At 41.6% G+C, this 15,981-nt stretch overlaps 1 protein-coding gene across 4 annotated transcripts in view; it reads right to left on the bottom strand.

The window, feature by feature from the left end:
* Positions 1-15,981, bottom strand: part of cemip2 (cell migration inducing hyaluronidase 2) — a 64,506-nt gene that overhangs the window by 35,816 nt on the left and 12,709 nt on the right. For all 4 annotated transcript variants that reach the window (XM_036598487.1, XM_036598489.1, XM_036598486.1 and 1 more), the window contains exons 5-6: positions 7,028-7,197; positions 1,924-2,112 (exon numbers count right to left, since the gene is read on the bottom strand). In XM_036598487.1, coding sequence (XP_036454380.1) covers positions 1,924-2,112; positions 7,028-7,197 — 359 coding nt within the window. The remainder of the gene's footprint in view (positions 1-1,923; positions 2,113-7,027; positions 7,198-15,981) is intronic.

The raw sequence follows: 15,981 nt of genomic DNA, 5'->3' as shown, positions 1-15,981 counted from the left end.
GGTTTAGTTTCAGTTATAGCTGGGTTTAGTTTCAAGTATAGCTAGGTTTAGTTTCAGTTAAAGCTGGGTTTAGCTCAGTCATAGTCTGGTCTAGTTTCAAGTATAGCTGCGTTTAGTTCAGTCATAGTCAGATTTGGCTCAGTCATAGTTGGGTTTAGCTCAGTCATACCTGGGTTTAGTTTTAGTTATAGCTGGGTTTAGCTCAGTCATAGCCAGGTCTAGTTTCAAGTATAGCTGGGTTTAGTTTCAGTTATAGCTGTGTTTAGTTTCAGTTATAGCTGAGTTTTGCAGAGCACAACGTTAGCCAGGTTTAGTTAAATCATAGCCGGGTTTAGTTCAGTCATAGTCTCTCTGTCATAGCTCTGTCATGGCCATGTTTAGTTCAGTAATAGCTAGGTTAAGTGATAGTTGGGTTTAGCTCAGTCGTAGCTTGATTTAGTTGTGTCATAGTCGAGTTTAGCTCAGTCATTGCCAGGTTTTAGATCAGTCATGGTCAGGTTTAGCTCATTCAAAGCTGGGTTTAGCTCAGTCATAGTCAAGTTTTGCAGAGCATAGTCATAGCCAGGTTTAGCTCAGTCATAGCCGGGTTCTGTTCAGTCATAGTCGGGTTTAGTACAGTCATAGCCAGGTTTAGCTCAGTCACAGTCAAGTTTAGCTCGGTCATAGCCGACTTGAGCTGACCTCAGTCATAGCCAGGTTGAGTTTAACTGAGCTGATTTGGTAAAAAAAAAAAAAAACCTGACTTAAAAACAGTGGTTCCTTTCTGTCTCACCCATTCAGATAAAAAGGTTAACCTCAGTAAGCACATATTGCCACTTCTACTTAAAAATGCCCATCCCTAGTGGGTCTGTGGTCTACAAACAAGCTTTTTTTTTCTTGTAATAAAAACATTGTTCTATGTAGACTGAGGGAAGCCCCCAGTGCCAGCTTCATGTAAAATAACAAATACCAACTCACTTTGATCAAACAACCCCTGGAGACCGAGAGACACTGGATATTTTCTTTACTGACAGCATCCGTGTGTTCATAAGTAAACAACAACCAGTAAACATCCCCCACCCTTTTCCTGTCCCAGAGGAAGACGCAGTTCAGTCAATATCATGAGAAAAATCCCTTATCTCCACTGTCAGCATCTGTTACTTATTATATTTCAGGGATAAACTGAAAGATGAGTTTTTGCTTTATGTCCCTGAGGCATGGACGCTGAAATGCTGAGAAAAATCAATCAATCCAGCTGTAAACACAGTGAGGTTTTAACAAAAAGATAATAAGCAGTAAAACAGCCTCTCCTGACAAGGTATTACAAATCACAAACCGCAGCAGAACATGCACACAAACAGCCACAAACACAATAAAATACACAAATGAAATACAATTACAATGTACTGCCCCACTGTTTGGTAGTGGGGGGATAATGGGCTGCGGCCCCTTAGTTTCAGTAAAGGGTAATGTTAATGCTTCAGCACACAAAGACATTTTAGACAATTATATGCTTCCAACTTTGTGACAAAAGTTTGGGGAAGGCCCTTTCCTGTTCCAGCATGACTGTACTCCTGTGCACAAATCATGTGCAGGAACTTCAGAGTCCTGACCTAAACCCCACTGAACACCTTTGGAATGAAATGAACATTGATTGCGAGCCAGGCCCTCTCATCCAACATCAGCACCTGACCTCACAAATGCTCTTTTGACTGAATGAGCATAAATTCCCTCCCACTGTTCTTGTGCAAAGCCTTCCAAGAACAGTGGAGGCTGTTATAGCTACCAAAGGTAGGCCAACTTCAATATTAATCCCCATGGTTTTGGAATGGGATGTCTAACAATGTCACACAGGTGTGATGGTCAGGTATCCATATACTTTTGGCCATAGAGTGTGTATGGAGTCAATGCTCATCACTGGTGGACAACCATATAAACTCTCACCTTGTATTCTGACCTGCCTCTTGGTGCAGTGGGGGCAGGGCAGCAGGGTGAACTCCTCGGCCTGGTGCATTGAGTAGTCTGTACTGGCCACCACGATCCGCTCACCAGCTCTCCAGCTGCTGACGTCATCCTGCAGGTTCAGAACCACCTGGTCCACTGCGTCCACCTGGAACCCTGATATTGGGAAACCTGCCGGACAAATGACGACATGGTTTGTTTCAAATTTTAAAATACCTCAAGAAAGCACAACTGCTATTGAAAAAGATCAACAATTTTCATTATCGTTTAATCACCCAGGCCTGCACTGAGCTGCTTCAAGAGACAAAAAAGTGAAACAAACAGTTCCAGAAAAAAGAGAAGAACAGAGAAGAACAAAGATGACATATAAACACCATAAAAGCGGCCTTGGAACAGACTGACAACTCGCAACAACAAACAACTACAGATTTCAAACAGAAGGGAACACGTGTCAAACAGACCCGCACCATAGCGCTAGAGCAGATCACAGGGATAGAACATGATTTTTGAGAGTTGCCTGTGAACTGAAGGAGAGTGAGAAGGGGCTCTGGAATGTTAGCCGCTACACATTCACACGCCCATCTGAAAATTCCCCGTCCCTCATGGGCGTGCAATAAATAGATTAGGATTCTTTTAGAGCAGGCATGCAAAAAATAACAGCCTGGAGCTGAATACAGCCATCCAAAATAACACCTGTTCACCTATCTGTGCCATCACTGCCAGACTCTGCAACAGCTTTGTCCCTCAAGCAATCAGGTTTTTAAACTCACAAGGACTGAACTAAACAACACTCATACACACCTCTTTTGATGCTCTACTTGCACTATCTGGAACATTGTTGCCAATACTGAGTTTACACTGTGTTACACTGTTTTCACTATCTCAGTAACTGTTTTACTACCTCAGTAACTGCTGTGTATATGTATGTTATCTGACGTAACTTACAGATCACATCATGTTAAATATGTCTGCACCTTATTCCACTACCTCATGTCCAGAAATCTGTGCTGTGTCAGTGCTACACTGTCCGGTCTGTTTACTGTGTCTAATGTCTGTTTAATTTATCGTATTTATTTTATTGTTTCTAGCTTAATTTTAGTTTGCACACTGTCTGCATGTTCGCACTTTGTCATTTTGTACTTTTGTACTTCTTGTTCCTTGTTGCACTGTGTTGTTCCTGGAGGAACGTAATTTCCTTCCACTGTGTACTTGTACATAGATGGAATGACAATAAAAGCCTCTTGACTTGACTTGACCTGTGGCGTTACACAACAACGGCATTCCATACACCCTCACCAGCCTGCTGATCAGAAACCTTTCTGCCTTGTTGATGTACAGTTTGAGACCACAGATCGGGGGATGGCCCAGTCCTGGTCCTGGAGATCTACTATCTTGGGGAGTTCAGATCCAACAAACCTGGTTCTAATGTTCAGATGCCCCTGAAGGCCTTCATTACCTGGATCAGGTGTGTTAGATTAGGGGTGGAGCTAAATTATTCAGGACCAGGACTAAGCACCCCTGCTATAGTTCTTAATCAGTGGTCAGTTTCTGTGCCGAAAATGGTCAAACAGCCAAACCAACCGCTTGTCAACAGTGATCCTGTGGACAGAAACTGACCAATGATGAATAAGGGGGGGGGGGCTGGTAAAATATACTGCAACAGGTGAGATAATTCACTTGCATAAGGTAAGAAAAGTAAGGAGTTTCAAAACTGGACTTCCAAAACAGAAAGTGGGACTCCTAACAACTAATCAGCTCCTTAAAAGTCCTAACAAGACCTGATAGACCACTAAAACTGTCCCCATCAGATAAAGCTCCACTCTTGCTTCAGACCTGGTGTTTCTGTCCATCCTTCCACTGCAAGAAGACTCAAAACTCAAAGGTATGGGTCTGAAAGGATGTGTAGCTGCAGTGTGTCCTCTAGGATTTTTTTCAGTAGCGGTGACAGGCCAGACACCGTCCCCCTACCCCACGACTGGGTCAAGACCAACCCCCCTCAAGCCATTTCCCCCACCTTCAGCTTCTTTTCTCTACTGTCCAGCCACTGAAGATTAGGCACAGGCCTTCAGCCTTACCCGTTTCATTCAGTGCATTTTCTCACTGTAAAGTTGTAAACAAACAAGATATACCATCCTTAACAGTAGTTTGCCCTCGTTGGCTTGCTGGCTAGCATTAACACAGTATAACAAGCAAGTAGCCAAGTGGTATACAGTCCAAAACAGATAAACAGTTCCTTTTGACCCACTTTATTCATATTTCAGACCACCTATGTCTGCAAAAGTCCACAAAATTTAAAACTGAACCCAATAAAATTGCAAAATAAGGTCAACCCAACCTCCTCACAGTGTGCTAAGTCAGCCTGGACAGTCCACTCCACTGACAACCGTATCATTTGGAACGCTGGCTCAACTTTGCTCTGACTGTTCATGCAATGTTCCTCGACTTCCTGTAACTGTCAATTCAAATTAAAAGCCCTCAGCAGAGTTTTGTAATTGCAACTTCATGACATTTCATAAAATCTGAAGCAGCGGTATAAACACTGAGCTGTGAAGAAGCTCAAGAAGCTGCTGACCACTCCAGAGTCCAGACCTCAACATCACTGAATGCGCTTGGGATCACTTGGATTGTGCAAAGTAGAAAATACAACCAACTTCTAAGACTGAACTTTGGAGGTGTGAAAAAACAAATCCCTGCAGATTTCCTTGAAAACTGAAAGCAAGACTCCTGAAAAGAACGGAAGCTCTAGCAAAGGTAAAGAGTGAACACACTAATATCGAAAAAAATGATATATTTAGTTGATGAAGCTTCTGTATAGTTTTCTGCTCAATTTGTGAGAATGGATCTATAAGGTAGATGTTTCCAACCAAGTGGCCAGTGAATGTACATCTACATATTCTGAGCCTATCAGATGATCTATGACACACATTATAAATATGAGTTGTGCCTCCTGCTTATATAACTGCATTAAGGAGAAATACAACTTCAAACTGCTGCTAAGAATTCGAAGAAGCAGTCCAAGCCCATAATAATAGCTACAAGAGCTTAAATGTGACAATTTATCACAGAACGTAACATTTCCAGACCAAAACAGCTATGATTTTCAGCTGAAATGGGCCAGTGTGGTCAATGCAGACCTTGTGAACATTCGTCCTGTCACTGCAAGCAGTTCCACATTCAAGAGCGTTCAGAGTCACGCTAGTCCTTCACCGATAATAGCCACACACTTGGTCATCCACCACACAGTTGAGTCTGATACATAGAGCTGCCTTTGTTTCTTAGGAAATGAAAGGAAGCCTGCTGGAGCTACCAAGGTCATTGCTCTCAAACCCTGGAGACAGAATAACTGCCCTCAGAAACAATACACAGAGCTTAGCTATGCATTAACAAAAAGAAAAGCCTGTTGTAAAGGACTGTTTGAGGGAATAGTTTGGTGAAAAAGTCATTTGACAGAAATCCCCCCCTGCCCTCCCATATGTAGACAATCAGAAAAGACACATGATGTCCAAAGTTTGCTTCTTTAGTTTTGCACTGGAGCTACGAGGTTAATATTAAAAGTATTTGTATGATATTAAAAGTGAGTGTTATTAAAAAAAAAATAAAACTACTATAAATTACATTACTATAAACTCCCCTAGATGGTTGCTAAGCTGTTACTAGGCCTTGGTAATCCTGGTGGTTGCTAAGGTATTGTTGGCCAATGCTAAGTTATCCTAAGTTGTCGCTAAGGTGTTGCTGTGGTGTCCCAGAAGATTGCTAAGGTGTTCCTTGGTCATTGCTATGTTATACCCATGTGGTCGCTAAGCTGCTGCTAGGCCATCTCTATGGTGTTCCAGGTGGCTGCTAATATGTACTAGTATGTTTGTGAGTCTGTATGCAATATCTATGAGGGTCAGTGGGAGAGATGTCCTCTTTGTCATCATTTGTGGCAGTTAGATCTGAACTTTCTCAACGTTTGACTATTCGTTTGCTATGGGAAAACTGTTTGACCAAATGTAGTATGAAAACCACACATGCAATCAGTCCCAAAAGCACATAATAAAGTGCATAATATCTATGCAGGCTCTACAATTATGCAAAGTTTTGTGGTTTTAACTCGAAAAATGTGTCCTGTTATATAACAAAGAACAGCAATTTAGTTTTGTCAAGCCAACTTAATAAGACACAGCTTGAAAATCACTTACGAGACTGTTTATCTGAGAGCTGTCTGGGCATGTCCTAATATTCTTTTATGCCAGCCCTTATTCCAACACTCCCATAAGCAAAGCATTAAGAAAGGAGTGAAATGTGTCATATACAGGTCATGTTGTAAACTAGCCCACTGTGTCCACTCACTAAAACATTATTCAGCTTTTATATGGCAACATCCTTAAACAGGTAAACTTCTTTTTCACTTTAAAACTGGATGTGCCTCCAGAGAATATGGGGGTGTCCCACTCAACTAAGAAATGGACAGATGATCGACAAACTAGCTTGATATGCCTATGCTCAATTATGCTTTTAAGGTTAGCTTGCGCTTGGTGGTTAGCTTTTGCTTGGTGAGTTTCTCTGATTCGACCACAGAGAGAGTGTAGAGGAACACAACATAAGGTGTAAGTGCCGCTAATGGGCACAAGACCAGGATTAGGATTGCCCAGTTTAAATCAAATGAGGAGATTCTGGCCATTTATTGGGTATTGGTCAGTTATTCACGGGACATATTTTGTGCCTGTATGTTGTGTGCTGACAAGAATGAAATTAAACTACTTAGAAAGAGAATACTAGCTATACTTTAGTTTATGTTTAAAGATAACAGTCTCTCAAATAGTGTCAGAAATCACTTAAGCAAGCCTATTTTAGATTATTTGAGTGCAGTTTGAGGCAAATGTATATTGATTTAGGCATGCAGTGTGCACAATGCTAACACGTAGGTATAAACTTCCATTACTTGTTAGCTACATTAGTCTCGTAGCTCCAGTACAAAACTAAAAAGGCAAACCTTAGACTTGTCTCAGTTGACTGACTACGGTTGGGGTATAAACAGTATTTTTAGCCATCTCCAGGCCTGTGAGCACTGTTCTGTTTTATTGAATGTGGTTTAAGGGCGCACCGTTTCTCCACTCGCTGTAGGCCGCAACAGAGAAGCGTACGCCATCCACTGTGACAAAGTCTCGGCGAGCGAGCGCCCTGCCGCCCGTGTCGTGGTTCTCGTGCTCTCGGGTGTCCTCTGTGCATGAGCCGTTTCCTCCGCCCAGCACTGCCACTAGGGCCCACGCCTGCCTGTGAAGGAGACAGACAGAGGTTAATCATTCAAATGAATTCAGAGGAAGTTCAATAAAAATCTCTACCTTTTTAGCACATTTGTTACAGACTCCAAAGCATATCTACTTTCCAAATGCTTTACAGTGAAACAGTTCAGAAAAAAAAAATTAAACATGCACAGCAATTTGATGGGGGGGGTCCATTGGCTACCCCTCAGTTAAGACCCCCTTGTAAATCGACCATCCCTCCTTTCCATCCCCTTCTGATGAATAAGGTACAACTTAGAGTGGAACAGATTTTTCAAAATTTCGCCATAATTCAGGTCATTCGAAAGCAATTCAGAGTGGTTTGATGTGAAATGGTTGATTTTAGAGAAACTGACCCACTCAGATTCCTTTACAGTGGTGGTGATAGGAACCAGGAGTCGTAATGACTTCAACACTTCAACAAAATATTTTGTGAAAATAGTATCTCATTGGGGATGTTTCGCTGAAAGCCACACCCTTGTCAGTTAAATGTGATTTGCCAAGACATGCCTAAGTCATCACACCTGTGTCTATTATCAAGTCAAGTTCTTAAGAAATCTCTAATACACTTGCTTATCTGGTTTCTGACACAGTATGACACACTGTTATCTATAAACCTGATAATAAATTCGTTTCAGAACTCGTAGGCCAACTTACAAGATTTGGCACAGCTGTTTCACGACACGCCCTCTGCTAAAGATACTGTGTGGGAGTCTATATTATGAAGCTAGATGAATTGGTTAGCGAGTTAAATGGTTCAAAATGAATCTTTCACACATGGTGTCCACATACGTGGGCAGTTTTGTAACTTTTTAAAAAACAAAAATTCATTGGTGGCACTAAATTTGCTGATGTGAACCCAACAGTTCAGTAAAAGTAAACTTATCAATTTAGCATAACCTTGTTTAGCCATTTAGTAACTCCATTAAACTGAGTGCAAAAGCAGTTATGAGGGGTAAGGCTCAGCTGTGTTCAGGCTCAGCTTAATGGTAGCTGATATTTGACTGATATCCAAGTAGCTATTATAGCTCAGTGAGGGCAAGAAAAAACAATGGCCAAAAAAAAAAAAAGAAACAAAACAAGCTAACTGGTACAATGTTGGATGCTGATGAAGACTCATTGTCCTCAGAGGACAATGTTCCCGTATGTTATTTTGAGAAATGCGTTGTTTCTGGACCAAGTCAACATCAGCTGGAGCAGCAAGCCAATGAACCTGTGCAACCTCTGCCTTAACAGCCACTTCCTTAAAATTGTGTCCTTGGCAATGTGCTCATGTTAAGGAACTTATGCTTCATGTTGACTACACCCATAATAAAAATGTTAGGTTAGGGTCAGCATTTGGCTACAGACTAAGTGACAGAAGAGAGACAGCAGAAGCTGCAGTACAAGAAATGCACAGTGAAGTCATTTTAATGCAAATGAATTTACCTCAGTATACTTCAGGTCAGTTTGCTGAGCTGAGACAAGCATGTTGTAATGTTATCAGCCTAGCTCAGGTTTTCCGTTTCTATCGAGTGTCCATGGAAATAAGTATCCACACTGGAACGCAGTAACAATGTTTCAAACATCCAACCGTTAAATGCTTCTTGAAATCTTCACGCTTAAAGTGTTTATAATGCAGGTGAATGTTTCTTCTTTGTTATTACCGCAGCATCAAGTTTTTAACCATTATCTCTTTCACAACTGTGTGCAATAATGATCTGCTTTTCCTCCTGCACTTGTTGGCAGAGTAACATTTACTCAATTTCACATCAAACTTTTCAAAGTTGCTACTAAGGAAGAGTGGTAGATGAGGGGGTGGGGCCATGCCCATGAAGTGCAGACTTTCCTACAGCCCCACTAACTGTGCAGAGTTCCATTTCAACTTGCTAACCCTTTGATCCATCTTCGAAGACCTCTGAACAGGTTGTGATACTGTTTCTGTCGTTCCTACAGCCTTAGATCATGCTATGAAGAAGCTGTACTGTAGTTCAATGTAGCTAATTCCACATGCAATGAAAAAGGGTCAACAGAAAGTTAAAGACTCGTCCTGTTTCCACAAAATACCAGAAATCGAGAAAAGTCAGCAATAAGGAAATGGAAGCCACTGGCTGGCATCACACTAACTGGTCTCTTCCTTCCTTGCAGAAGAAATAAACTGCTCATAACATGGCAGCAAAAAAGCATTAGTGAGGTTCAGTTACAATGCAAACGGAACAGCAATTTTAGGCAGGAAACATCTGAGAATGATGCAACATTGTGACTTGTAGAACAAATTGCAGTTTATGAGGTAAAATTTGTCCATCTGCTTGTCTTTGGTGAACACCGCATGAAGCCCAGGCTCTTGGATGTCAAAGCAACATAATCTTTGGGATTTTTTAAAACGTACATACAGCCAACACATGTTATGATCTAGTTCTACTAAGTGATTCATCTCTGCCTCATTGCTGGCTAGTCATGACAAACCCTCTCACTCTCTCTGCCACATACCAAAGGGTGACCTCAGTTTTTGGCAAGGCAGGAAGCTAAAACTGTGACTGAAATGAATGATGACGCAGTGCTTTCCTGCAAAGATCGAGCTTAACAGGAAAATAATCCCTGATGTAAGTGTTTTACAGGCTAGTTAAGCTCCCAGAGCTTCTGGTATTAGCACTACTGCTGCGGCTACACATGAAAAGCACTTCAACTGGTGTTCATTTCGTTCTCGCTCACAGCTCCACGGACTATTTCCACCGCCTAAACTCAAGAACTCTCTCTCATTAACTGTTATTTCTGACAGAGAAAAACAAGAAGGTTAGGTAAAGTTCAAATAAGACGAACAAAACTTTGTCCGGTAATTGCCCAACTCCCAGTAAAGCTAATAAACCGAGCTCAAGCCTCGATTCTAATTAAGCCTCAAGACAGAAGCTAATAAAACAGTAAATGCGCTGGGATCAGGGGGTGAATGCTTCGTCAGGCAATCTGTCCTCCAGCATTCCTTCAGTTTTTGTGCAACCTTTCAGAAATATCAGTAAAAAAACATCCCAAAAATGCGCCTTCCAGCCTAAAACGACCATTTACTACCATATCTGTTATGTTTTTGTAACATTCTAGCTCAGCACTGTATCCCTCAACCTCATCAATCTGACAGAACACACACATTTATATCATTATGTCTTCTGTTCTCTCATTACGATACCCATGTACGCAAATATGCGACAAAACCACTGGGAATCCCTGTGGTGCCAGTTAATCCTGAATGCTAGCACAGTCAATAAGCAATAGGCTAATAAATTCAAAAGCTAACACTGCCGTAACTCTTATGTCGGTTGTTGATTCTATCTTAGTGCTGCACGAAATGGACACCAGAGACAAGTTTTACCCTTTCGGCCAGAGAAAATAGGCCAAACTGAGGTAAGATATCTTGATAGTTAGCAAACTTGCTAACTTTTGGTGTTAGCTTGTTGTCCTCCACATTTGACAAGTCGTTTCTTTTGTTTGAGGAATCCATTTTCTCCACTTTAGTGAAGACAGTCAGTACAGCTATACAGCTACAGTAATATATTTGGCTTCTTAGTATTAATGTTAGCTATGTTGCTTCTTTCTGCATTTGCCAGCTAGCGGCTAGTTCAGGGCAGAAGCACACACGAAATTCAGGTGGCTGCCACCATTATTAAGCTATGCTAACATGCTACTGTCCTGTTCTGTAGTTAACAGTATGTCAAACTGTATCCTAAACTACATGAGTCTATTTAGGATTACTTAAAAGACTACTGGTACCTCAGTGAGGAATTAGCTACCATTGCTTGTTAGCTACATTAGCCTCGTAGCTCCAGTGCAAAACTGAAGAAGCAAATGTCTTACATGTTATTTAACAACTTGATTCCACTGCAGTGCTGAGAATGATCCGCCACCCAAATAATATCTGCTCTGTGGTGGTTCTGTGGGGGTTCTGACCACTAAAGACCAGGGTGAAGAGGGGCTAATATATAAAAGCTTGGACAGCACCATGTATGCAGCACTGTGGTTCTATTTACTGTTAAAGCTAGGTATCAGAAACAGGCAAATATGTGTAGATTGCAGAGGGTTTCCTGCACTTTAACAATAGGCAGAGTTTCAAATGTCCCACTATGAAAGATAACTGACCCCTGCCTTTTGGTCATAAAACATCAGACACCTCCTTTCACCAATCACAATGCTTTGTTCCCCATTCGAAATAACATGACGTTCTAATGATGGCTTATCTGGCCAAAAATCAAACAGTCCAGCCCCTTTTCCAGCAAAGCTTTAGCCACTTCAAAGCAGAGCAATAATGTCCATTTCCTGTAGGACAGTAAGAAGAGTCACCTGGGTATTCAGACGGATAAGCGGAAGGCCTTGGCTCAAGAGTCTCATTAGCTGACTGGAGAGCAGATGACCACAAGTTCCGCCGCGGCAGATGTGCAAAGTGTGTCCAGGAAAACTGAGTTGAAATGGAGTTTGGGATGCACAGAGGGATTTGAGGAGTTTCTTGTGGGTGTTTGATGAAGGGTCAGCGGAAAGGTCTGTACCAACTATTAACTGTGTGCAGGGTCAGGTTTACACAAACAGGGCGAGAGGTCAAAATGAGCCAGCATGCGTCGTTAGTCTTTAAAAGCTTTTAAGGGGACGATAAGGATACGTAGCACAAGCAGTAGGCCAAGTTTAAGGTAATTACAGCGGAGCCTGTACTAGGGCTTGAAATGTTTGTCCAAATCCAGCAAGAACCAGAGTGCTCAAGTTGGGTTGAACGTCAGTTCTCGGATGCAATCTATGGCCAAAAGTATGTGGACACCCTCCTAATCACTCAGTTCAGCCATGCCCATGTTCTTTACACATGGAAAAACAATGTGATTTCCATCATTATAGCAGAGGCATGACGATTATCCCCTTCAAAGCATCGGCAGCATTATTATGTTTAATCTGCCACATTGTCGTCACCCATTCGCATTCTATATTTGCTCCGTATTACAGAAATACTGTCCGCCGTTCCATGGTTGTACCCCGGTCAGTTCACTATGTAGTTAAACCAACAGAGCGAACAGTGAGTGTGTTAATGAAAAGAACCATTTCAAACAGAGCGAGAATTTAGCTCCAAGGTCTACGAAAAACTCAGGAAATAAGCAAAAGGTTTCAAAAGAGGACAGTTTGGTGCAGCCAAAAGGATGTTTATATGCAATTTGTTTGACCAAAAATCTTATATGTTCAATACACTGTATATAATGTTCTATGTATAAAAAAAAATAATAATATTTTAATATAATTGAACAGGTGGGACTACGGGTCCTCAGAAGTGGACAGAAAGTTGAAGTGTCACTAATGACCACTTTGTTTAACTAAACGTGTGGAAGTATGATATTTAAATCGAAACAATAAATATGCATAAATACACAATTATGCTGGTCGATATCATCAGTTATCTTAATTTTAGCCTCTTAAAATCGGTATCAGCTAAAAAAAATTCCTATCAGTCAGATCATAATGTGCACATACGCAATATAACTGACACAACAATATTAGATATTGTGCCAGATGTCCTTTAATGACCATTTAAATCTTTAAATAACAAAAAAACATATGATGGTTAAACAAGATTTAATGTAAAATTCTACATATATGCGACAGCCATATTTAAACTCCCACCCATCCCAGCAACAGCCTAATTTAAACTCCCTCCCACCCCAGCTTCCTCCAGATGTAATCGATCAGCCAAGACATGTTCGGTGTCCACAGCAGACTCGCGTATGTGGTAGATACTTCTATCTACAAAAATTGACAAAAAGACATTAGTATAGGTTTTTGTACTGTTTTTCAGATTTACAACACGCTTTTTTCCATTTTTATAGACTGAAGAAAGAAACTTCAGACACCAAATATGTCTTGGCTCATCAAGTACATTTTGTGTAAGGGGGAAAGTTTGTGAACTTGATACATGAAACAAAAGTTTCCTGTAAATGAGCTTTACTGTATCTGACCTAACAAGATTACTCTATTATGCTGTCCAGATAGGAAGCTGCTCCACTCATAAATCTCAGTGTGATGAGGTATCAGAGCTTAGCATGTGGTATAAACTGCACAGGAGGGAACCGCACCTTGCTTGGGGTCAGGGTTGTGGTGGTGGTGGTTGGGAGGGAGGCAGTCTGTGAAGTTTGGCCTTGCTGGCATATGTTGCGTAACTTTGCAGACATACAGTGCCAGATGTTTCTGTTTTCGCAGGGCGGGCTGGCAAAGTCCAGCGCCAGCCGAGCCTTCAATGGCATCCATACAGGAGAAAGTTTTATATATATATATATACACACATACATACAGAAGGAGAGAGAGAGACATAGATCTGAGTACGAAGGAGGTTTGCTCTTAACCTTAACCCTTTAAGTCTTCTTGACAGGTACACAGCTTTAAAGGTGATATATGTGACATTTTAAACATTAAAATAGCAGCAAACATCTATTTTCCATGTAAAGATATAGTAGAGTAACTGTCCTGAGCAGAGAATGAAGACACACCCCCTTTGTTTGTGCTGTAATCTGAGTTTTTGTTTTTTTGTTTTGCCAGGACGGCCGCACGTGCATGTTAGTCCCGCACTGTGAACTCATCGCCCTCCCCACGCTTTGTTTTGCCCTCCCCAAACAGTGACCGTCCACATAGCGTGAGGGCACGCTGATTTCAGCTTGAGAGTTGAAATGCCCGAAAAGGGATGAGGAGGTCGCTCCTGCTGGACAGGTGGGTAACATTAACTCATGTTTCCTGTTTCACAGTATCAATAGGTCAGTATTGTTTTGTCTTGCTTGTGCATATTTATAATAGCAGCTGGTTAGCTTCACAACAGCAACTGTAGTGACAGCTTGCTAACCCACTACCGAGCTAACCTTAGCCACATTACTTGCTGTGCCATTGCTCACTCTCACGTTATTTCATGGTATTTCTGTGTACAAGGTTTACGAAGGGTTTTATGGCCACAAGATCTGAAAAGGCGCGTTGGCCTCGACAATGTGCGTCCACGAAACTGGGGAGCAGAGTTTTGGAAGGAGCCCTGAAGGGAGGAGTGTGTTGGTTTTGCTGTTGAGTTCAAATATCAACAGTCGTTCTCCAGAATTGTATAGTGCTCCTATTCTTACAGCCCAACCAATATGAAAACTCTTGATAACTGATGATAGAAGCTGACAACATGTAATATACCTAATAACTCAGCTCCAGTTTTTGCCATAAAAGGCTATCACAATTAACATAAGGGTTTGTATACATCACTTCGTACTGGAATGTGCTGTATGTTATGGAAAGATAAATGAGCGGGCTAATTTCTATCAATATCTAACAGTTTCCAAAAGTATTTGGTGACTTGTTTTTAATGTGGCTCTCCAAGTGACTCCTGTACATGAGGCTTCCTCAAATATATCTACAGTAGATCTGTCGCCCCTTGTTTTTCTTAGCAGTTTTTCTGCTGTCATATTTTAGAGTCAATGATGCTTTTGAATGCGGTTTGCAGCCCCAGTAAAACATTTGTTCATATCATTTTTCATTTTTGCCTTCTTTATGTACGTCAGCCTTCAGCTGAAAGCAGCCACTGGCAACCTACACACACTCTCGAGGCCATACAGAGATGTGATGTAAGCCAGTTTGTATAACATTCCATAAGATATAATGGAAAGAATGAAAGCATAAATAAAAACACTCAGATTATATGATTTCTATAAAGTATAATAATAAAACAGTAGATTTCTAACTCCCGCAGCTCACTGACGCATTGTTGCAGCATGGTATCAAATAATCCCTGGCCCGGTACCAACCTCAGCTTCCCAGTTAATGCTGGTTATTATTAAAAATTCAATATAAAGGATAAAAACGGTCCAAAAGAATATATAAACAAACAAAACCGACCACTGACCCTAAATGGTAAATGGATGTGGGTGTGTGGACGAAGTGTCAAAGTGTGTGTGTTTTAGATCACAGTGGGTGTAAAAAGCTTGAGTCAGGTTTCCTGAATGTCACACCTCACTGTGTGTACATCCTGCCCCTTACTTCCTCTCGTTCCAAATTCAAGCTTCTACACTACAACCCAACACAAAACTGCCGTCAACACGCCTCCTCCATGCAGCCCAACACCAGCTCATTTCTCTTCTTTCCCCTGGCCTGGAGCCTTAAAGGCTAAGCTGTGGCTACAGGAGGTTTAAATAAACAGCCAGATTTTCCACGTCTCTGGGGCAGAGGAGGGGACGCTGTAGTCGGGGTTTGAAAGACCAGTCCACACTGGGAGGAAATAAATGCATCGTGTGAGAAATCCAGGCCAAAAAATAAGTAAAAAATGACGTTCTGTAAAGAGCGAGCCTTAAAGGAATAGTTACTCTTAGCCCTCTAGCTCCAAACTACACAAACTTCATTCATCAAACATGCCTTGGCTGATTAAGACCTGTTTGGAAGTTTGCGTCCTTAGCACTGGAGCTATGAGACTAATGGAGCTGGAAAGTTATGTACCCAAGCACTGTGTCTAAATCATCACCCACTGTTTTGAGTGTTCAGTAACCTCAAATAGATTTGCCTCTGTGGTTTCTGACACTTTGTTATCAGTTAACAGCAGAAGTGGGAGCAAGTCACCGAGTTGCAAGCAACATGCATGTCTCAAGTCTTGGCACTTAATTAAAGTCTCAAATAAGTACAGACAAGTCTCAGGTCAGTCTCAGATGGGGTCCTGAGTCAGTACAGGCAAGTCTCAGGTCACTCTTAGGTGGAGTTCTGAGTCAGTACAGGCAAGTCTCCAGTGGAGTCCCAAGTCAGTACAGCGAAGTCTCAGGTCAGTCACAGATGG

This window comes from Colossoma macropomum, unplaced genomic scaffold (genome assembly GCF_904425465.1).
Source record: "Colossoma macropomum unplaced genomic scaffold, Colossoma_macropomum, whole genome shotgun sequence".
NCBI classification, from domain to species: domain Eukaryota; kingdom Metazoa; phylum Chordata; class Actinopteri; order Characiformes; family Serrasalmidae; genus Colossoma; species Colossoma macropomum.
This window is presented reverse-complemented; position numbering and strand designations above follow the sequence as displayed.